At 40.6% G+C, this 24,389-nt stretch overlaps 1 protein-coding gene across 6 annotated transcripts in view; it reads right to left on the reverse strand.

The window, feature by feature from the left end:
- Positions 1–5,545: 5,545 nt before the first annotated feature.
- The window catches only part of LOC147375757 (guanylate-binding protein 6-like), a 30,590-nt gene continuing 11,746 nt past the window's right edge, over positions 5,546–24,389 (reverse strand). For 2 of the 6 annotated variants that reach the window (XM_086391028.1, XM_086391026.1), the window contains 6 exons: positions 22,164–22,409; positions 20,869–21,149; positions 17,117–17,329; positions 13,334–13,436; positions 12,821–13,014; positions 5,546–10,317 (listed from right to left, as the gene is read on the reverse strand). In XM_086391028.1, the coding sequence (XP_086247154.1) occupies positions 10,201–10,317; positions 12,821–13,014; positions 13,334–13,436; positions 17,117–17,329; positions 20,869–21,149; positions 22,164–22,409 (1,154 nt within the window). In that variant the 3' untranslated portion in view covers positions 5,546–10,200. Of the gene's footprint in view, positions 10,318–10,341; positions 10,511–12,820; positions 13,015–13,333; positions 13,437–17,116; positions 17,330–20,868; positions 21,150–22,163; positions 22,410–24,389 lie in introns of those variants that run through there. The other 4 variants (XM_086391030.1, XM_086391027.1, XM_086391031.1 and 1 more) reach the window with 2 other exon arrangements.

Raw genomic sequence — 24,389 nt, forward strand, 5'->3', positions numbered from 1 at the left:
GCTTCTGGCCCCTCTGGAAACGGACTCTTATGCTCAGAAGCTGGAGGAAAAAAAAAAAAAAAAAAAGCTGAAAAGCCAGCTGGTTATTAAAAGTGGTGGGGCTTATGGGAAACGAAATCAAAACCGAAAGGGATAATTCTTTGTTTCTTTTTTTAATGGACGCAGAAATCCGGATGAATTCCAGGAAAGACAGGGAGACAGGTGTTCCTCCAGGCCTGGCTGGGTCAGGGCAACTTTGTCCCTCCTCCACAGTTGGTTTGAAGGAAGTACAAGTAATGGTAGGATGAGTTCAACAGTCTGTCTCTCAGGGGTGGTTTGTCAGAGAGGGAGTTTATTAATGTTTCTTCACTTGAAAAATGTTTCATTTTTTCCTTTCTCTTTCCTTTTTAAAAAGTGTTTTAACTCGGTCTTTTTTTTCATTAGCAAAATAAATATGTGTGTATAAAACCCTCAATTTTATAGCCCAGACATATTCACTATTTTTTTTTATTGGAGAATAATTGCTTTACATTGTTGTGCTGGTTTCTGCCACACAATAACACAAATCAGCCATAATTATATGTATATCCCCTTCCTCTTGAGCTTCACTATTATTTTGTTAGAGTTTTCCTCTTTTCTTTTAGTAGTGTGGATCCAGATTTGGAGGTTAGGGGTTGATTCAGATTCCTTCTGTTCTTTTCTGTATCCTTTAAGGTGTTGTACTAACCTGTAAGTTAAAAGCTTGACTGCTGCTGTTAGGGAACCAGGTTCTTTTGCCCAAGGAACTGCAAGCCAAAACACTGAGAGCAGGAGATTTGCAGCAGAGAGTTGATTTGTGAGGCAACCCAGTAAGGCTGCAGGGGCTGTGATGACACTAGGTCCTCTATGGGACAGGCAGGTCTATTCTGACTCTGATCAGCTATATTAGTTTCACCTGGCCTCAGACAGTTTGCTGTGTTACAAGAGGAAGGCGTTTTCAAACAAGCTGTTCCCTTAGCTGCTCATTCTGTAAGATGAGCTCAAGAATTTCCCTTAGTCTGCAGTTTCTGTGTCAAGTTTTTACCCTATGAAGCAGGGTTTCACTATCCCATTTGTATTTCAGATGGAAGTGAGGGAAAGGAAGGACAGGCAGAATATAATCTCAAAGTTCTATGGCCAAACATCCCCAAGAGGAAGTGCTTTGGCACTTCCCTATGCAGACTTCTTTACCTGAAAAAGCAGCTATAAAAGTAGAAAAAGCAGCTAGATTGCCGTATGCTTATTTTGTAAAATAGAATGAGACCATATTTGGAGCTGCAAAGCGTGTTATATAACTCTAAAGGTGTATGCTATAATATCAGGGTCAGATTTTTCTAGAATTCTGAGACTTCCCTTGGTAGATTCAAGACTTGAACCCAAACTGGGAAAACTACCATGGCTCTATAATCCCTGAGCCACTGAGATGGATTTAGGGGGAGATTGGGCACATAACCTAAAGCCAAATAATGTTAATCTTTTCTCAGTTACCCGGATCCCAGAAATTTCTCTCTTTTCCTCCCTCACTCTTGGTCTTGTTCTGTATCTCTTGATTTATTCTCTTCTGTTTTCATGAACTTTTTGTTTTTGTCAATGTGAGTATAAAGATATATGTTTCAAAATGAAGACCCTAAGGCCACTTAGATATATTTGGCTCTGAAACATGATATATATTATACATATTATAAACATGATATATATTATTACTTACAAATATATTTGGAGTTTTATCTTCAGTTTCCATGGTTTGTCACTGCTTCAGGAAAAATCCTTTTAAAATTATATCCCATAGGTATAATTGACAAAAGTATACTATTTTGGAAAATTAAGAATAATTACTTAAGTAAGTAAGAATGGCATCACCAACTCAATGGACATGAATTTGAGTGAATGTCGGTAGTTGGTGATGGACAGGGAGGCCTGGCGTGCTGTGGTTCATGGGGTCGCAAAGAGTCGGACACAGCTGAGCCACTAGACTGAACTGAAGAATGATTAAAATGTGTTCCTAAATGGAAGATTTTGGCCACCTGATGCGAAGAGCTGACTCCTTTGAAAAGCCCCTGATGCTGGGAAAGATTGAGGGCAGGAGAAGAAGGGGATGACAGAGGATAAGATGGTTGGTTGGCATCACTGACTCAGTGGACATGGGTTTGGGTAGACTCCAGGAGTTGGTGATGGACAGGGAGGCCTAGCGTTCTGGGGTTCATGGAGTCACAAAGAGTCAGACACGACTAAGTGACTGAACTAAACTGAATTCCAGAATAAGTGGTCTTGCATCTTGCTTTAGAAATTGTGCTTGTTTATCATCTAGTGCACTGAACTTTGTGTCTAGTGAAACTTTTGAGAGGAAGAGTCTCTTTTTCACATCCTCAGAGTTTCGTGAAAGACCATGGGCTGTGGATTGACCTGCACTGTAAACAGTTCAAACCTGAAGCACTTTCAGGTCTGAAATATGAGTGCGGTTCATCAGGTGTGGAAAATGTGGATTCAAAGGAATAATAGCCTTTGGGGATAAAATTCCTTGGTTTGGGGAGCTGTAGAATTGGAGAGAGTAGCCACTGAGACAAAATATTTGTAAAAATGTGCAAAATTAAAAGCACCTTGGATATTGCTGAGCACAGAAATAAATAAGATAAAAGAATAGGCATTCAGGACTATAAAATTGTAAGGTGATAGACCTTTATTGTTTATTTGGCTATAATAAGTATGTCACTCTGCTTGCAAGCTGGAGTGGAGGTGTGTCACCTGAGGAAGTTCAGCCTCAGTGTATCTGCAACATGAGGTAAAGGGATAACTGACAGTGTTCAAGCTAAACTCTCCTTAGATTTCATTTTTAAAGGAAAAAGTTATTTCTGGCTTAAGGTTCCTTTTACCATTTTTGAAGTGTCAGAGAGTTCTCATGATCAAAGTCCACAGACTTTAATATAGTTGGGTAGGAGTTTCAGGGAGAAGGCAATGGCACCCTGCTCCAGTGTTCTTGCCTGGAGAATCCCAGGGACAGGGGAGCCTGGTGGGCTGCCCGTCTGTGGGGTCGCACAGAGTTGGACACGACTGACGCGACTTAGCAGCAGCAGCAACAGCAGCAGGAGTTTCAGGGGACGGAGTCTATTAGCGCTATACAGAAACAGAAAGCAGGATCTAATACAAACCGAAAGCCCCAAGTGTCTGTGCATTCATCCACCGTTAGTCTCATTCTGTGTTGTCCGTTGTTTTAAATTTTTAGGATCCACATGTATGTCACCAGGAATGGTTACCTTCTCACTCATCTCCACTACTTTTTAAGAATATTGGAGCCAATAGTCATGTCACAATTTTATTACTATAGTGAACATCTTAAACTATGTATCTAATTATCTTAAACCGTGTATCTTAAACTAGTCTGTCTAATTCTTGCATAAGAAGTGGTGTGGACATCTATCAATTAAACTGCTACTCTTTTTGTCTTGGTTCTTACTTCGAATGAGGGGAATAGAAACTGCAGCCATTACCGAACAAGGACAAACTCTAGTTAGGCACAAACATTTTCTTTTTCAAAGTATTCCCAAGTGTTCAATATACCCAGCTGAATTCCACTCCATCTTTTGTGCCCTTTAAATGTGCCTTAAATGATAAGCAAACAAAGGGAAGCTAATGCAGACAAATTTGGAGGAGAACATGTGAATCTCTTTTTAAAGTTATAGCTTTGTAGTTACTTCTTGTTATGCTGGCTCTGATCACAGTAGGACTTGAGTGTCCTTTCAAAGATGAGCCTTTTTTCAGATGTTGTGTTTGGGATGTGTTTGGCCACTCACATTATACAGAATGAGCTTAAAATCATGTGATATGAATTCTACTGGTTCCACCACAATCACACAGTTCAGAACTAGCTTGCCCAGTAGCATTGTGGAACACTCTCAGGAGGCAATTGAGATGCCTATTTGACCATAACTCTTGAGAGGATGGGACACCATTGTTCTGGATGTGGTCAATAACTTATGCCCAAAGTCATTATAGGATGCTGTGTACCCAATAGGCATAATGCATGGGTTTGGAGGCAGTGGCACACAGTATCACTCACAGGGACTTCTTTGGGGAAATTTGTGCTCCTTGACCTTGAAAATCTAGGCCTGTGGTTCTAGAGAGGGAGTGTTTCATTGAGGGGGCACACTAACAGTACCTTAAACCTAAAGCTTAAATGCTGCCTGTTTTCTCCGGGCATCTTTTGCCAGTAAAGCAGCAGGCACAGGAGTAGTTTATCATGACAATTGACTTTGATCCTCATGAAGAGGTACTATTGCTACCATGTGATGGGAGCAGGGAGGAATATTTTGGTGAAAATACTAGCCTACAAGTCCTAAGGGCATATATATGTTTTTGCAGACCTTGTTTTCTTGGGAGCAGAATAAAAACACTGTTGTTGTTGTTATTCAGTCAGAAAGTTGTGTCCAGTACTCTTGCCTGGAGAATCCCATGGACAGAGGAGTGTGGCAGGCTACAGTCCATAGGGTCTCAAAGAGTTGGATTTTCTATTTGCATTTCTACTGAGTTCTGACAATCCATCTGTAACACTAAAGAATTTTCTTAATAAATATATTCTGTGAGGACTGTGTAATACCCAGTCAGCAGGCAAGAGACCCTTGTGAGCATGCTGTAAACAAGTCTGAGGAGAAGCAGTAAGGAATGTAGAGATGTCCAGAGTAGCTCACTTTTCCTATACCAAATGTTGTGTGAGAGAATGATTGTGATGCTGCCTTCCTACAGAATTGTTCAACAAATACTTGTCTAGATCTTTAATTCCATTAGCAGCTAGCATATATTTATTAGTTATAAAGTCTGGAAGAGGCCTTTCACCTGGAGCTTTGTCTTGAGATGAGTATAACTTTATTCCAATAGACGACCACTTAGGACTGATCATCAGAGCAATGCAGGTTCCTTTCACTCTGCTGTAATTGTCCAGTCCCTTACTCTTGACCCCTTTGTTTCTCTAAACCATGATCACTTCATGGTGGAAGCATGTGTGCCTGTTTCTTGTTTGCATTACTTGCTATGTGTGTCGGAGAGACTTGATGGGAAAGCAGAACTCCTCACTGACCCCTTTACCAGACCATCCAGACTTCCGGTATTCAGGGCATTCTTCTGGTGACACCAGAGGGTCTTTGGGGACTAGACAAGCTGCAGGACTTATTCCAGAGAGTTTGGTTACAGAAGTGGCAACTGAGTGTTAACTCACATTCCTTAAGAAAGCAGAGTCATCTGCCAGATGCCCCGGTCTGTCAGCGTGTGGGTGTCATATTCAGTGAGAAAGGCAATGGCACCCCACTCCAGTACTTTTGCCTGGAAAATCCCATGGATGGAGGAGCCTGGTAGGCTGCAGTCCTTGGGGTAGCTAGGAATCGGACATGACTGAGCGACTTCACTTTCACTCTTCACTTTCATGCATTGGAGAAGGAAATGGCAACCCACTCCAGTGTTCTTGCCTTGAGAATCCCAGGGACGGGGGAACCTGGTGGGCTGCTGTCTATGGGGTTGCACAGAGTCGGTCACGACGGAAGCAACTTAGCAGAAGCAGCAGCAGCATCAAAAGTATAGTTTTATTTCAACAGAAGCTCCTTGAACAGCTGCAATTATGATGACAACTGGAGTATTTCCAATTACAATATCATTGTTCATGGGTCAAAGGTGATGGCTTCATTGCCGGATAGTTTTCTTGCAGAGAAGTTCAAGGAACCCAGAGCACGTGGGGTGTCCAGTCCCTTCCAGAGAAAAGCAGCAGGTTCAGATGGGTGTGCATGTGCTTTCCAACCAACTCCTTTTGGTTGTTGTGTTTTAATTGTGGAATGGTTTCCAACTCTTTGCAACCCCTTTGACTGTAGACCACTAGACTCCTCTGTCCATGGATTTCCCAGGCAAGAATATTAGAAAAAAAAAAAAAAGAGAATACTTAAAATGGGTTTCCATTTTCTTCTCCAGGGAATCTTCCTGAGCCAGGGATTGAACCCTTGTCTCCTGCATTGGTAGATGAGTTCTTTACCAGGGAAGTCCATCCTTCTAGTACTAGTTCATAAAACTGTTCTTGATTTTGAGTGTCCTAGGCAGCAGTTAATAGAGTAAGGAAATGGCAGTCTGTGGTTCTGATGAGTGGAAGGTCATGTATTTATCCACATACATTGTTTGAACACCTGGGGATTATGAAAACCTGGGCTTTGCAGGGGAGATAAATATACAGTGAAGATCATCAAGTAGAAGAGATCATCAGGCAGTAGGGGAGACAGAATATCAACAGGTTATTTCAATATCAAAATTATATAAAAATCCTGTGGTCAGAGTGAAACATAGTATGATGGCAGCACACAGGAGGGACACCACACTCAGTTCATTCCGAGTACACGAGTCTAGCATTGAACAGCTGACAAGAATACATAAAATGTTGAGTTGAAATGGAATGAGTCTCCTTTGAATACACGATCTTTATAAATGTGCAGGAACTTTGAGGCCATTCCAGCCTACATTCCAATAGACTTTACACCTGAGAGTAGCTTAGGGACTAGGGCTTCAAAGCCTTGATGACAACAATGTCAGGATGCAGATCTAGTACTGTTTCCTGCTGTAGTAAGCAGATTCCTCCTCTGGAGCTGACTTTTTATTTCTCATAGTGTTTGATACTTTCATCCTGTCATGAGAACCATTCCATTCCATATATTGTTATTTTTATTTCATTAATTATATCTTTTTATTTTTGAGTAGGTAATAATTCATGCAAAATATAAAACCCACAGAGGAATATGTCAAATGGACCTATTTCTCCTCTTGTTTTTTATCTCAAATATACAGGTCCATTCCTGTTGTGCTCAGGGATACCAGTTTCTTTCCTATTTCCAGAAATAGAGGGAAATGTGTGTATATGCTGATTATGTTTTAAATCAGTAATGCAACTTACACACTTTCTTTATCTTTATTTTTTTTTCACTCATGATATATCTTGGCCTCTTGATGAAGGTGAAAGAGGAGAGTGAAAAAGCTGGCTTAAAACTCAAACTTCAAAAAAACAAAGATCATGGCATCCAGTCTCATCACTTCATGGCAAATAGATGGGGAAAAAAATGGAAACAGTGACAGACTTTATTTTCTTGGGCTCCAAAAATCACAGCAGATGGTGACTTCACCCTTGAAATGAAAAGATACTCACTCCTTGGAAGAAAAGCTACAACAAACCTAGACAGCATGTTTAAAAGCAGAGACATCACTTTGCCGACAGAGGTCCATATAGTCAAAGCCATGGTTTTTCCACTAGTTATGTATGGACGTGAAAGTTATACCATAAAGAAGGCTGAATGCTGAAGAATTGATGCTTTCAAACTGTGGTGTTGAAGAGGACTACTGTTGAGAGTCCCTTGGGCAGCAAGGAGATCAAACCAGTCAATCCTAAAGGAAATCAACCCTGAATATTCCCTGGAAGGACTGATGCTGAAGCTGAAGCACCAATACTTTGGCCACTTGATGCAAACAGCGGACTCACTGGAAAAGACCCTGATGCTTGGAAAGATTGAGGGCAGGAGGTGAAGGGGGTGACAGAGGATGAGATGGTTGGATGGCATTATCAACTCAATGGACATGAGTCTGAGCAAACTCTGGGAGATAGTGAAGGACAGGGAAGCCTGGCATGCTGCAGTCCGTGGTGTTGCAAAGAGTTAGACGCAACTGTGCAGCTGAGCAACAACATCTTGGAGACTGTCTCACCTTAGCACAAATAGAATCTCCCTTTTCATTTCAGTGACTGTAGAGTACTCCTGTGTAAGTGTGTCCCAGGATTTATCTCACTAGTATGTGACAGAGGGACTTTAGAGATGTTTCCAGTCTTTTGGGATTACAACAATCCCCTCAATAAATATACTACCACACATTCCATTTTCAACTTGGGTACATAAATGTTTAAGATAAATTCCTAAATGAGAACTTGCTGTATCAACAGTATTTTCACTTAAGGTTTGGTATATATTTGCATTAATCTTCACTCTTCCTAGCATATATCAGAGATTGCCAGTTTCCTGTCACCCTTGCTGGCCTATGTCCTGTCTAAACTACTTTCTGGTCCATCTGAGAGGTGACACAGGTCCCTCCTAATTTTACCCCTCATGTCTTTTATTATCAGTATAATTAGACATTTATATTCTCATGTTTTTACCCACTTGAAAAATGTGATTGTTGCTCTTCCCTCACTGACGTATAAGGGCTCATTATGGCTTAAAGAAATCATCTCCATGCCTGTTCCATGGAGACTTTTCCTCTTATGATTTCTTTTTATACTTTTCTTAAAACTTTTCTATGAATCAACCATTACCCACTAACTTCTTCGCCATTTATTTAAATTAATTCAATCAAAATTAGGACTTCCCTGGTGGCTCAGATGGTAAAGCATCAGCCTACAATGCGGGAGACTTGGGTTCAGTCCCTGGGTTGGGAAGATCCCCTGGAGAAAGAAATGGCAATCCACTCTAGTACTCTTGCCTGGAAAATCCCATGGATGGAGAAGATTGGTAGGCTACAGTCCATGGGGTCGCAAAGAGTCAACTGAGCGAGTTCACTTTCACTTTCAATCAAAATTACTTAGATATTTGGATATCAGGCCCTGATTCTTCAGTAATAACATCTTTTTTACTTTTAAACTTTTCTGTTTTGAAACTACAATGGCATGTTTCAAAGGTTAGCAACTATTATATGAAACCCTTTATAATGTACTTAAGTGGAATTGTCAATTCTTTTATTTATTTATTTTTCTAGATATTTAGTTTATTTATTTATTATTATTATTTTTTACTTTATAATATTGTATTGGTTTTGCCATACATCAACATGCATCCGCCAAGGGTGTACACGTGTTCCCCCATCCTGAACCCCCCTCCCACCACCCTCCCCTTACCATCCCTCTGGGTCATCTCAGTGCACCAGCCCCAATCTTCCTGTATCCTGCATGGAACCTGGACTGGTGATGCATTTCTTATATGATATTATACATGTTTTAATGCCATTCTCCCAAATGATCCCTCTCTCCCTCTCCCACAGAGTCCAAAAGACTGTTCTATACATCTGTGTCTCTTTTGCTGTCTCGCATACAGGGTTGTCGTTACCATCTTTCTAAATTCCATATATATGCATTAGTATACTGTATTGGTGTTTTTCTTTCTGGCTTACTTCACTCTGTATAATAGGTTCCAGTTTCATCCACCTCATTAGAACTGATTCAAATGTATTCTTTTTAATGGCTGAGTAATACTCCATTGGGTATATGTACCACTGCTTTCTTATCCATTCATCTGCTGATGGACATCTAGGTTGCTTCCATGTCCTGGCTATTATAAACAATGCTGTGATGAACATGGGGGTACACGTGTCTCTTTCGATTCTGTTTGCTTCCATGTCCTGGCTATTATAAACAGTGCTGTGATGAACATGGGGGTACACGTGTCTCTTTCGATTCTGGTTTCCTTGATGTGTATGCCCAGCAGTGGGATTGCTGGGTCATATGGCACTTCTATTTCCAGTTTTTTTAAGGAATCTCCACACTGTTCTCCATAGTGGCTGTACTAGTTTGCATTCCCACCAACAGTGTAAGAGGGTTCCCTTTTCTCCACATCCTCCCCAGCATTTATTGCTTGTAGACTTTTGGATCGCAGCCATTCTGACTGGCATGAAATGGTACCTCATTGTGGTTTTGATTTGCATTTCTCTGCTAATGAGTGGTGTTGAGCATCTTTTCATGTGTTTGTTAGCCATCTGTATGTCTTCTTTGGATAAATGTCTATTTAGTTCTTTGGCCCATTTTTTGACTGGGTCGTTTATTTTTCTGGAATTGAGCTGTAGGAGTTGCTTGAATATTTTTGAGATTAGTTGCTTGTCAGGTGCTTCATTTGCTATTATTTTCTCCCATTCTGAAGGCTGTCTTTTCACCTTGTTTATAGTTTCTGTTGTTGTGCAGAAGCTTTTAATTTTAATTAGATCCTATTTGTTTATTTTTGCTTTTATTTCCAATATTCAGGAAGGTGGGTCATAGAGGATCCTGCTGTGATGTATGTTGGAGAGTGTTTTGCCTATGTTGTCCTCTAAGATTTTTATAGTTTCTGTCTTATGTTTAGATCTTTAATGCACATGAGATACATCATCCCTATGCACATTGTTAAAGAAAGTCACTTCATAAGGACATTAAGACAAAGGTAAAACCTGCCAGGATCCTTAAAGTAGTAAGCATGTATTTTCATTTCTTGTAGTTACTTGTCGTAGTCTAATTATCTCAATACATAATTCATCAGATTTTTTTTGAAAGTCCACATTGAGTAGTTCCCTTTGCACCTGTAGAAAGAAGACAGTACCCTGTTGGAAATATCCAATTGTCATTTATTTGTATCTAACATGGCATCCGGTCCCATCACTTCATGGGAAACAGATGAGGAAACAGTGGAAACAGTGTCAGATTTTATTTTGGGGGGCTCCAAAATCACTGCAGATGGTGACTGCGGCCATGAAATTAAAAGATGCTTACTCCCTGGAAGAAAAGTTATGACCAACCTAAATAGCATATTGAAAAGCAGAGATATTACTTTGCTAATAAAGGTTTGTCTAGTCAAGGCTATGGTTTTTCCAGTGTTCATGTATGGATGTGAGAGTTGGACTGTGAAGAAGGCTGAGCGCCAAAGAATTGATGCCTTTGAACTGTGGTGTTGGAGAAGACTCTTGAGAGTCCTTTGGACTGCAAGGAGATCCAACCAGTCCATTCTGAAGGAGATCAGCCCTGGGATTTCTCTGGAAGGAATGATGCTAAAACTGAAACTCCAGTACTTTGGCTACCTCATGAGAAGAGTTGACTCATTGGAAAAGACTCTGATGCTGGGAGGGATTGGGGGCAGGAGGAGAAGGGGATGACAGAGGATGAGATGGCTGGATGGCATCACTGACTCGATGGACGTGAGTCTGGGTGAACTCAAGGAATTGGTGATGGACAGGGAGGCCTGGCGTGCTGCAATTCATGTGGTGGCAAAGAGTCGGACATGACTGAGCAACTGAACTGAACTGAAAGAACAGTATCTAACAACCTCAGCAGCTCAGCACATGTGTCTATTTCCCTACTACTTTAGATGCTTTTTGATGAGTTTGTCCAGTATTTCCAAATGTTTGAACATGGTGGGGAGTGAGAGCATCCCTGGTTTAGCTTCCCAGGATCCCTCAACACCATCTCCCTGGGCAAGGAGCAGTTAGGCCTAAGTCAGGACTTAAAACTACCCCACTAATGTGTTCCAGCCCTAAGATTGCACTTTGGGAGGGACTGTAGGAAGAGTTAGAACTGGACATGGAACAACAGACTGGTTTCAAATAGGAAAAGGAGTACATCGAGGCTGTACATTGTCACCCTGCTTATTTACCTTATACGCAGAGTACATCATGAGAAACGCTGGGCTGGAAGAAGCACAAGCTGGAATCAAGATTGCTGGGAGAAATATCAATAACCTCAGATATGCAGATGACACCACCCTTATGGCAGAAAGTGGAGAGGAACTAAAAAGCCTCTTGATGAAAGTGAAAGAGGAGAGTGAAAAAGTTGGCTTAAAGCTCAACATTCAGAAAACAAAGATCATGGCATCTGGTCCCATCACTTCATGGGAAACAGATGGGGAAACAGTGGAAACAGTGTCAGACTTTATTTTAGGGGGCTCTAAAATCACTGCAGATGGTGACTGCAGCCATGAAATTAAAAGACGCTTGCTCCTTGGAACGAAAGTTATGACCAACCTAGATAGCATATTGAAAAGCAGAGACATTACTTTGCCAACAAAGGTTCGTCTAGTCAAGGCTATGGTTTTTCCAGTAGACATATATGGATGTGAGAGTTGGACTGTGAAGAAGGCTGAGTGCCGAAGAATTGATATTTTTGAATGTGGTGTTGGAGAAGACTCTTGAGAGTCCCTTGGACTGCAAGGAGATCCAACCAGTCCATTCTGAAGGACATCAACCCTGGGATTTCTTTGGAAGGAATGATGCTAAAGCTGAAACTCCAGTACTTTGGCCACCTCATGCGAAGAGTTGACTCATTGGAAAAGACTCTGATGCTGGGAGGGATTGGGGGCAGGAGGAAAAGGGGATGACAGAGGATGAGATGGCTGGATGGCATCACCAACTCGATGGACATGAGTCTCAGTGAACTCTGGGAGCTGGTGATGGATAGGGAGGCCTGGCGTCCTACGATTCATGGGGTTGCAAAGAGTCAGACCCGACTCTGAAGGCTATGAACTGAACTGAACTGAACTAAACTGTAGGTGAATTCTAAATATTTCTCAGTTCCCTTGAGGTAGGGTGACCACGCACATGTCATAAATAATGAGGTCTGCTGACTCTCTTTAGAACACTGAAACTCCAGGTTTGGACAAAGAATTCATTTACTCTAGGTGTATAAAATGAATCAGACAGATCTGGAAATAATGTAGCCATTTTAAGTTTTCAACATCCTGTATTTGGTAGAAGCACAATTGATACTTTTGAGAGCAGATGGAAATATTACAGGTCTTCGATGGTTGTACTGCAAGTCCTAAGTACTCTAAGACTGGGATCCTGTTCACTTAGGGGAAGTTTGACCCTCAGTCCAGGAGCCTGGACCTTTATTTGTTCCTTCCAAGCCTTAGCACTACAGAAGATGCTGAGTCTTACAGAGGTTAATTCTTCAGCACAATCCACACTGATGTTACATGAAACCTGTCTTTGGATTTCTCTCTGGGATCTGAATATAGGTCATATTTCTGTCCCTTTATTACTGAGAAACTAGCATTTTGTCCATCAGACTCTGCCCACGCCCATCTAGACTTACCTTCAGCTTGTGCTCAAGCAGTTCTTCCTGCTCTCTAAGAAGGTTTTCTCTTTCCAAAATGAACTTCTCTTTCAGTTTGGCTATACTTTCCTTGTGGCTTCTCCCTTGTGCCTCCATTTTTTGCATCTTATCATTCAGTTTCTGTATTAGCAGATCCTTTTTCATCTCTGCTGCTTGTCTTTTGGTATATTCCTCTGTTTCACAAGAGTTTTAAACAAAAAACAGTTATGCTGAGCTATACCTTCCTGAGCTCAAAGACTAAAATGACATTAAAGTGGTGGGAAGGAGTCTGACTGTTCCTGCTATCACATCAGACAATGTGCTTTGGTACATGATGTAGACACACTGATTAGATGTACATTCAACCCAAACTCCCTTGTTTATTTCCACGTGTAGCAGAGAGGATCCACAGAAGAAGAGGAAGCTCTAGTGTCAGAAAGTGTTTCCTCCCAATCCTGCTAAAGGGCAGCACAGAAGCCACCTTCCCCTCTGAGAGCTCAGTCCTCCCTGTACCTTTCATGGCTTTGTCCACATCAGCGAGGGCCTGGTCTGCCTGCAGGATGGCTGCCTCTACTCCTGCCTGTGACTGCAGGAAGCTCTGGAGGACGTGGTTTGCCTGAGGAAAAAACAAAGAGCAAAGACTTGTCAGGCAACCTCAATATAGTATCTTCCTGGGGAAATTATTGTTCAGTGAACCTACAGATTTCTTTGGGATGGTTTTGGTCACCGCCTCCTGTTCAATGTTACACACCTCCATCCATAGCTCTTCAGGCACTCTGTCTAACAGAATCTAATCTCTTGAATCTATTTGTCACCTCCACTGTATAATCATCAGGGATTTGATTTAGGTCATAGCTCAATGGCCTAGTAGTTTTCCCTCTGCAAGGGAGAAAGGTAAGTATATACCCAACTGAATGCAGAGTTCCAGAGAATAGCAAGGAGAGATAAAAAGGTTTTCTGACATGGAAGATGCAGAGAAATAGAGGAAAACAGCAGAATGGGCAAGACTAGAAATCTCTTCAATAAAATGGGAGATATCAAGGCAACATTTCATGCAAGGAATGGGCATGATAAAGGACAGAAGCGATAAGGACCTAATCAGAAGCAGAAGAGATTAAGAAGAGGTGACAAGAATACACAGGAGAACTACACAAGAAAGGTTTCAATGACCTGGATAATACAGTGGTGTGCTCACTCACCTAAAGCCAGACATCCTGTAGTGTGAAGTCAAATGGGCCTTAGGAAGCATTACTACAAATTAGTGGAGGTGACAGATTCCAGCTGAGCTATTTAAAATCCTAAAAGATGATGCTGTTAAATCAGCATCTCACTACATCAGCAAATTTGGAAAAGAACAGTGGCCACAGGACTGGAAAAGGTCAGTTTTGATTCGAACCCCAAAGAAGGGCAATGTCAAAGAAGGTTCAAACTACCATACAATTGCGCTCATTTCAGATGCTAGCAAATGCTCAAAATCCTTCAAGCTAGGCTTCAGCATTACATGGACCAAGAACTTACAGATGTATAAGTAGGGTTTCAAAGAGGTCAAATTGCCAACATTTGTTGGATCACGGAGAAAGCAAAGGCATTGCAGAAAATAATCTACTTCTGCTCCTGCTAAAGCCTTTGACTGTGAGGATCACAAAAAAGTGTGGAAAATTCTTCAAGAGGTGGGATTACCAGTCCACCTTATCTGTCCCTTGAGAAACGTGTATTCAAATCAAGAAGCAACGGTTAGTTTGAAACAAACTGGTTCAAAGTTGGGAAAGGAGTATGTGAAGGCTGTATATTGTGTCTCTGCTTTTTTAACTTACATGCAGAGCACATCGTGTCAAATGTTGGACTGGATGAAGTACAAGCTGAAATCAAGATTGCTGGGCAAAATATCAACAACCTCAGATATGCCTGTGATACCACTCTAATGGCAGAAAGTGAAGAGGAACTAAAGAGCCTCATGAGGGTGAAAGAGGAGAGTGGAAAAAGCTGGCTTAAAATCTAACATTAAAAAAAAAAAAAAAACTACAGTCATGGCATCCAGTCCCATTGCTTCATGGCAAATAGAAGGGGAAAAAGTGGAAGCAGACAGATTTTATTTTCCTGGGCTCTAGAATCACTGTGGATGGTGAGTCCAAAAATGAAATTAAATATGCTTATTCCTTGGAAGGAAAGCTACGACCAACCTAGACAGTGTATTAAAAAGCAGAGACATCACTTTGCAAAAAAAGGTACATATAGTCAAAGCTATGGTTTTTCCAGTAGTCAAGTACAGATGTGAGATTTGGACCCTAAAGAAGGCTAAGCACCGAAGAACTGATTCTTTCGAACTATGATACTGCAGAAGACTCTTGAGAGTCCCTTGGACAGCAGGAGATCAAACTAGTCAATCCTAAAGGAAATCAGCCCTGAATATTCATTGGAAGCACTGATGCTGCAGCTGAAGCTCTAATACTTTGGCAACTTGATGTAGAGAGCTGACCCACTTTTCAGTGGGACCCTGATGCTGGGAAAGACTGAAGGCAGGAGGAGAAGCGGGCAACAGAGAATGAGATGTTTAGGTAGCATTGCTGACTCAGTGGACATAAATTTGTGCAAACTCAAGGATATGGTGGACAGAGAAGCCTGGCATGCTGTAGTCCATGTGATTACAGAGTCAGACATGACTTAGTGACTGAACAACAGCATTGACCCTCCAGGTTCGACCGTGTAAATTTTTCACCTTTCTTCAGACCCCACAGTGGTTGTAGATGCCGGAATTATATGCAGCTGTAAAATCACCCATCCTCCACTGTTTGCAACTGTTTGCAACTGCTCTAGCTGCTTTCCTTCTGACTCATGCTCACCTACCCTTTCTTTATTAAGTTATCGTTTATTGACATTTCAATGTGTAGCTTTTGCCCCCTTCTCCAGGAAGCTTTCTTAAGCGTTATTCTGAGTTCTGAATGGCTGCCAAGAACCTAACAGCTACCCTATCAGCACTACCACTTGATAGATATGTGACATTAGGTAACTGAGTTCCTTTTCCTTATGTCATACTTATCAATTTTGTAATGAAGATGATAGCAGCATCTAATCTATATTATTCTGAGGACTAAATTGATGATCTAACCAAAACACCTGAAGTACACTTGAAGTAGTGAGGGCTCAACATACGTCAGTCATCATCACTACCACTACATTCGTCCCTGTCACTATCTCTATCAGTGTGTACCTGTATGATAACCATTGTGCCACCATATCCAATGGCTATTTATGTGTCCTCAGGTAAGATTATAAACTTCTCGAGAACAACAACTTTTCTTTAATTTTCCCTACACTTTGCAGAAAGTCCATTTTGGGGGTACTCATTTAAATTTTTTATTATTTTTTTTTACACAATTTTTAGAGGTTATACTCTATTTATAGTTAATGCAAAATATTGGCTATATTTCCTGTATTTTACAATATATCTTTGTAGCCTATCTTACACCCAGTCACTTGTACCTCCCACCCTCACTCCTATATTGACCCCACTCCACGTTAGTAACCACTAATTTGTTCTCTGTATCTGTGAGTCTTCTTCTTTTCAGTTATACTAACTAGTTTGTTGTATTTTTTGGATTTCACATGTAAGTGATATCATACAGCATTTGTCTTTCTCTGTCTGACATTGCTTTGAGAATAATGCCCTCCAAGTCCATCCAGGTTGCCACAAATGGCAAAATTTCATTCTTTTTGATAACTGAGTAGCATCCCAGTATATGCACATTCCACATCTCCTTTATCCATTCATCTGTTGATGGGCACTTATGTTGCTTCCATGTCTTGGCTATTGTAAATAATGCTGCTATGAACATTGGGATGCTGGTATCTTTTTGATTTAGTGTTTTTTCAAAACTTATTACAGTGTTTGCTAATTGAAAGGAATGTTCTCTTTCATCTAGATTCTTGATAATAGATCCTGTCTTTGAGAAGAAGTATTTCTAGTTTATTTAAAGAAAATTAAAGTGTTAGTCACGCAGTCATGTCCAACTCCTTGTGTGCCCATGGACTGTATGTATCCTATGAGGCTCCTGTATCCATGGAATTGTCCAGGCAAGAATACTGGAGTGGGTTGCCATTTCCTCCACCAGGGGATCTTCCCAACCTTGGAATTGAACCCGGATCTCCAAGCAGCTGCAAAATTGTGGATATAAAAGCTAAAAGTGTAGCAATACCACCATGCTCTGCTTTCTGGTGCTATGGTCTTAGAATTTCAAAAGAACCAAAAGACCCTTTGACTCCAATCTTCTGTTCTTTCACAATCCCCTTACTCCTCACCTTAACTCCTTTCCTGGGAATGAGTTTATAGTTTTCTTCAAACCTGTTCCTTGCTTCTAAGTAGCGACGGTGTCCGCCAGGGAAAGAGAAAGTTCCTTCTGAAATACTCTTCATCAAGGGGTCTGAAAGCTTCTTAAGCTCAGCCTGACAATACTTGACAGATGCTTCTTCATCTTGCAGCAAGAAATCTTCTTTCTTTTTCTTGATCATGACCTGTCAAGGAAATGAAGAGAAATTCAGTAGAAAGAAGCTGTTAGAAGAGAAGGTCCAACTGTGATCCTCTTGAAGGAAGCAGTCACACAACATCAGGGCACATGAGAAACAGAATAATAGATAGAGTCACGAGACTAGTTTTAGTTCTAGATCTGACCAACTTTTTGTGTGACTTTTAGGAAGTCTCTAAACTCTGTTGGCTTAGTCTCAATACCTGTGAACTGATGGATTGGCAGCTGTGAATTCCATTGTTCTTTAACAGTAATAGGATTAATTGTGATCCACCCATCAACCAAGAAAAATGGAAAGCTCAATTATGACTTGAAGTAGGGCTTACTATGCCTCCTAGGTGCTATAGATAAAGATATATATTAATACATAGCTAATCAATTGCCTAACTTAATGAGTTAAGTATACACAACAGAATTTTGAACTCTTTCTGAATGGTTGCTTCATTGAGGGGTTGAGTGTATGAAAATATAGGAATTTTATTTGTCACCTTTGTACTTGTAAACTATAATTGATCTGATTTTTCTCTAAGAGATTTTTTAACTGGGAGGATGGACAAAGGTAGATTAAAAGACAAAGTTTCTGTGAATATGCCAATGGTAAGCAGAATTATGATCACCAAGAATTTTCTCCCTGGTATGCACATTCCTGGACTTCTGAGTAAGTTGAACATTGATCATATGTTTCTGTTCAGTTGAGTTGCTCAGTTGTGTCCGAGTCTTGAGACCCCATGAACTGCAGCACGCCAGGCCTCCCTGTCCAACACCAACCTGGAGCCTACCCAGACTCATGTCATTGAGTCGGTGATACCATCCAACCATCTCATCCTCTGTCATCCCCTTTTCCTCCTGCCCTCGATCTTTCCCAGCATCAGGGTCTTTTCCAATGAGTCAGCTCTTCGCATCAGGTGGCCAAAGTATTGGAGTTTCAGCTTCAACATCAGAGCCTCTAATGAACACCCAGGACTGATCTCCTTTAGGATGGACTGGTTGGATCTCCTTGCAGTCCAAGGGACTCTCAAGAGTCTTCTCCAACACCACAGTTCAAAAGCATCAATTCTTCGGCGCTCAGGTTTCTATATAGTCCAACTCATACATCCATACATGACCACAGGAAAAACCATAGCCTTGACTAGATGCACCTTTGTCAGCAAAGTAATGGCTCTGAATTTTAATATGCTGTCTAGGTTGGTCATAACTTTCCGTCCAAGGAGCAAGCGCCTTTTAATTTCATGGCTGCAATAACCTTCTGCAGTGATTTTGGAGCCCAGAAAAATAGTCTGTCACTCTTTCCACTGTTTCCCCATCTATCTGCCATGAGGTGATGGGACTGGATACCATGATCTTCGTTTTCTGAATGTTGAGCTTTAAGCCAACTTTTTCACTCTCCTCTTTCACTTTCATCATGAGGCTCTTTAGTTCTTCTTTACTTTCTGTTATAAGGGTGGTGTTATCGGCCTATCTGAGGTTATTGATATTTCTCCCGGTAATCTTGATTCCAGCTTGTGCTTCATCCAGCCCAGCGTTTCTCATGAGGTACTCTGCATAGAAGTTAAATATGCAGGGTGACAATATACAGCCTTGACGTACTCCTTGTCCTATTTGGAACCAGTCCGTTGTTCCATGTCCAGTTCTAACTGTTCCTTCCTGACCTGCATGCAGGTTTCTCAAGAGGCAGATCAAGTGGTCTGGTATTCCCATCTCTTTCAGAATTTTCCACAGTTTATTGTGATCCACACAGTCAAAGGCTTTGGCTTTGGCATAGTTAATAAAGCAGAAATAGATGTTTTGATGGAACTCTCTTTCTTTTTCGATGATCCAGTGGATGTTGGAGCTGAAACTCCAATATTTTGGTCACCTGATGAGAAGAGTTGATGCATTTGAAAAGACCCTGATGCTGGGAAAGATTGAGGGCAGTATGAGAAGGGGACAACAGAGGATGAGATGGTTGGATGGCATCATCGACTCGATGGCCATGCGTTTGGGTGGGCTCTGTGTTGGTGATGGACAGGGAGGCCTGGTGTGCTGCAGTTCTTGGGTTCTCAATGAGTTGGACACGACTAAGTGACTGAACTGAACTGAACTGAATGGTTTAGTGTTTTTCCCCGCTTTCTTCAATTTAAGTCTGAAATTGGCAATAGGGAGTTCATAATCTGAGCCACAGTCAGCTCCTGGTCTTGTTTGGCTGACTGTACAGACCTTCTCCATCTTTGGCTGCAAAGAATATAATCAATCTGATTTGGCTGTTGGCCATCTGGTGATGTTCATGTATAGCATGGTCGCTTGTGTTGTTGGAAGAGGGTGTTTGCTATGACCAGTGCATTCTCTTGGCAAAACTCTATTAGCCTTTAGATTATGTTGTATAGCGTAGGATACTTTAAAAAGTAGAGATGACCCTAGTGGACAATACCTAATCACTTAAGTCTTTCACATGTAGTCTTCTCCTGTTGGTGGCAGAAGAAGTAATCAGAGAGATTAGAAAGAAAAGAAGAATACAGGGCACCATTGCTGGCCCAAAGATGGAGCAGGGTGGTTATCCAGAGCCCATATGAGTGCTGAAGAAAGATACATTCACATATTTACATGCAGGGATGACAGTGTGGCTTATACATGATTTAAATTAAACTTTATGCTAAATATAATAATCTGTTTGTGGCCTATCAAGCATGCATTTACATCTGCTTCAATCATTAAAGGAATACATTTAAAAATCAAAATGGAATAACTTGTGCAGAAATTCAAAACTGACCTTGGTGGCCATTCTGGATGTGGTTTCAGGCATGTTTCTGCATCACTGAGAACTTGAAAAACCTGAACTTTGTCACACTCAAGGATGCCACCATCCATTCCCAAAACAGTGTCTGCTATAATAGCAACTGGAAGGTGAAAACTTATGGTCTCAAAGATCCCATTGTAAACAGGCAATGGTTTCAGACTCCAAACAATCCTTTAACAAGCACTCTTACTTCTTTCCAACTCCGGTCTTAATTCTTAACAAGTACTACAGGTAGTTTTGTGGGTTTTGCCTATATTGAGGGTTTTGCAGCCCCTCCTCCCTGCACCCATTTTGGAGTCCAGTGGAGCACAATTCAAATGCTTCTTGTATGTGTATCTTCAAGGCTCTAGTCCTCATTTGGCTCAAATCATATTCTTCTTATGCTATGAGAAACTGTTTGCTGTTTATTCTTGGGAGTATTACTAAGCCCTTTGAGCCTTTTCCCCCCTCCATCTTGTTGTACACAGAGCACATCACCTGTACACCTTGAGCTGGGATCTAACCTGAAGAATTTTGAGCTAATAAATGTGTGTTGTTTTAAACAGCTAAGTACAGGGTAATTTGCTTACAGTAGAAAATAAAGAGGCCAGTTTTTAGAAAAAGGGATGGAATGCAGCCTGTAGAATCCTGTCTTTCACATGAATCCAAACTCCTTTTACAAGTGAGAAGCATGTGAACCACAGGTAAAAAGAAGGAGCCTAAGTACATTTCTAGAAGAAAAGGTATCAGGAAGGCTATATTCTAGGCTACATTACCAGAAGTTTCTTCTGGAAATCCTTCTTTCCATCCTTGAAGGAGTGCTTCATGAAGACTGCAATGGCTTCCTTCTCACAGGCTGCGTGCACCTCCAGCAGCTCCTGAAGCGTGTCTGTGGGGAGGCTCAGTCTCTTGGTCATCTGTTCACTGTAGTGGTCTGCTGCCTTCTGCACGGCTGCTGAGTTCTCTAGCTGGGCCAGAGTTGTCACCGCGTTCTCCAGACAAGGAACTGATCCACTGTTGATGGCATTTACGTAGGCCTCCACCAGAGTCCCCAACCCTGAATGACACATATTTTGAAAATAAACAGAACATTCTCCCTTGTTTTATGAACTTTAGATCAATACTCTTAAAATTACTAAAGTTTTATTGACTTTGAGGTTTTCTTTCTTCTCTTTCTTTTCCTCATCTTCATCCTTATCCTCATCATTGTATCCTCCACCTTCTACAACTTTCTTATAGTAACATCACTGTGTCTCCCATTCACACTATTTTATAGTTCTCAGTTCATCACAATTCATTATTAACTGAATTATCTCAAACAGTATGTTCAAGGTTCTCCTGTAACACTTTTCCCATTGTAATACAATACAAAGAACTTATATATATGTGAGCAAACTGCATATTTTGTGAGCACTATTTCCAAATGAAAATGTAGTGCCACATGCAAAAATGTCATCAAGAATTTCCAGACCATGATACAAACTTTAAAGCAAGCAGCCCCATCTCAGCACAGGGCACTATGTGACTGCCCCATTGACATGGGCATGAAGCCAGAACTACGTAAGATTATATTTAGACTTGTTTCTCAGACTCTCAATGAGCTTACATGGATTCATGACCTACTACTTATTATTGATTCATGTGAATTCACAGAATACCTTGTATATCCTCATTAGAAACACTTACCCACTCAGTGGTTCATCACCATGAATATGTGTATCCTTAACATATCTTTAGTGTAATATTGGGTTGGCCAAAATGTTTGTTTGGCTTTTTCCATAATATCTTACTGAAAAACCTGAAAGAACATTCTGGCCAACCCAATAGTTTCATGAGATTTGGTATGCTTCAAAAAAGCCTCATACAGGGCAATTTAGTGAAGAAGCATGCATTTCTATGTGGGGATGAATATCTGATTTTCCAAATTGTATAGAGAACACAGTTAATGAAGAAAAAAAGAAGAAAGCACCATTATCGACAATCCCAGAGTACATTTACAACTTCAACTCCACCAGACATTCGTCAACCACAGTGAATCACAGAGAGACATGCTGTAGCAAAGGAGGCTCACTTTTCCCAGTGATAGTGATTCCCTCTTTTAAAGTCTTGGTCTTTGCATGGGTATAGATATACGAGCAGAAAACTTTTGACTGCTTCTTGAAATTCACATCCAGTTCGTTGTCTGGTATTTCCTCAAGATGGAGTAATTGTTTTCTGTTACTTGCAGGGCGGTCAAAGACGAAACACTTCCGTCTGGGAAAGAACTTCTTAATACACTCTCTGGGTAAATTGGAATTTTGAATTTGGTGATTTTCATCTGCAAAAGTGGAAATGAACAATCAAAGAAGAGACAGACTCTTGATAAGGGTGCTGAGGACTTTGATTTCCAGGAATTTTTACAATCATTCTAATGCCTATGCCTATAAATCATTTCTATTTGAAAATCAACCTTACACTAATCTACCATTAGTTCAGTTCAGTTCAGTCGCTCAGTTGTGTTGGACTCTTTGTGACCCCATGAATTGCAACAAGTCAGGCCTCCTTGTCCAACACCAACTCCCAGAGTTCGCTCAAACTCATGTCCATCAAGTCGGTGATGCCATCCAGCCATCTCATCCTCTGTAGTCCCCTTCTCCTCCTGTCCCCAATCCCTCCCAGCATCAGAGTCTTTTCCAATGAGTCAACTCTTCGCATGAGGTGGCCAAAGTACTGGAGTTTCAGCTTTAGCATCATTCCTTCCAAAGAACACCCAGGACCCATCTCCTTTAGAATGGACTGGTTGGATCTCCTAGCAGTCCAGGGGACTCTCAAGAGTCTTCTCCAACACCACAGTTCAAAAGCATCAATTCTTCGGCACTGAGCTTTCTTTATAATCCAATTCATACATCCATACATGACCACTGGAAAAACCATAGCCTTGACTAGATGGACCTTTGTTGGCAAAGTAATGTCTCTGCTTTTGAATATGCTATCTAGGTTGGTCATAACTTTCCTTCCAAGGAATAAGCGTCTTTTAATTTCATGGCTGCAATCACCATCTACAGTGATTTTTGAGCCCCCCAAAATAAAGTTAAATAAGTTAAAGTTATCTACCATAGAAACTCTATTTTTATACTGAGCCAAGATTGAAGGAAATACTTCTGGGGAGGAAAAAGAACTGTTTATACCAACTGAAGAAATGTTTGTTTTCCTCAGCCATTGCATAGTATGCACTGGATCAATTATTTATAAGGTGTTTCTTGAAAGTTAAGCCAATCCAAATAACTGTCAAAAACACTAGTTTGATGTTACAATATCCATTTCAGACATGAAAAGTAATGGTGGAAATAAGGATATTCACAATATATCTGGGAAAGAAATCACATTGGGAACAAATGACATACAGGAAAGAAATGCTTTATAAAATTGAATAAAAATGCACATTCTATAAATATGTTTTGAGATTACTTTAGCATACCAATCTCATGGTTAGATTGGCCTAAAGGAAATGAGGACACTCCATCAGTCCTCTGCAACACTTTCTATTGGGTGTGACAGTATCATACAGAGGGATTTTGGGGCATATATCATCAGTTCAATAAATATTTATTGAAAGATTTAAGTATATGATTAAACAAAGTCAATATTGCTTTTAGGTACCACCTATTATTCTCTCTGCTAAATATAATCTGAGTAAACAATTTACTGGATGAATATGACATATACCATGTAAGAGAGGTTATATGTGGCTCAATCATAAAGAATTCATCAGCCAGTGCAGGAGACATGGGAGATGTGAGTTTAATCCCTGGGTAGGGGAGATCCCCAGAGGAGGAAATGGCAACCCACTCCACTATTTTTGCCTGGAAAATCTCAAGGACACAGGAGCCTGGTGGGCTACGGTCCATACATTCAAAAAGAGTCAAACATGACTGAGCAACTGAGCACACGAGCATGCATGTACATATGGTGTAAGTTTCTAGAATGAAGAGTATGATGTTATGAGAAAGCCTTTGAAGTCTGATAGTCTCAATGGAAGGATGTAGCAATGTTTTTTCTTTTGAATGAATTAGAGTATAAATAGTTTGTCTATTAAGAATATATCTATATAGGGCAATAAAAAACACTGTGAAATGTATCAATATTTCACAAATTAATCCTTTTATTTACCTTATGATTCTACATCTACCAATTTCAATTTGATGGGTTATTTTTCTCAAAGAGGAAAGAAGAGCACTTAATATGTAATACAATATGTGAGACTTTTTCTTCATATTAATTTTTCTAAAATCGTTTGTTTAATACTAGATTCTAAATT

Source organism: Bos grunniens, chromosome 3, assembly GCF_055505025.1.
Source record: "Bos grunniens cultivar Pamir isolate PY7600 chromosome 3, Bosgru_T2T1.0, whole genome shotgun sequence".
Classification (NCBI taxonomy): domain Eukaryota; kingdom Metazoa; phylum Chordata; class Mammalia; order Artiodactyla; family Bovidae; genus Bos; species Bos grunniens.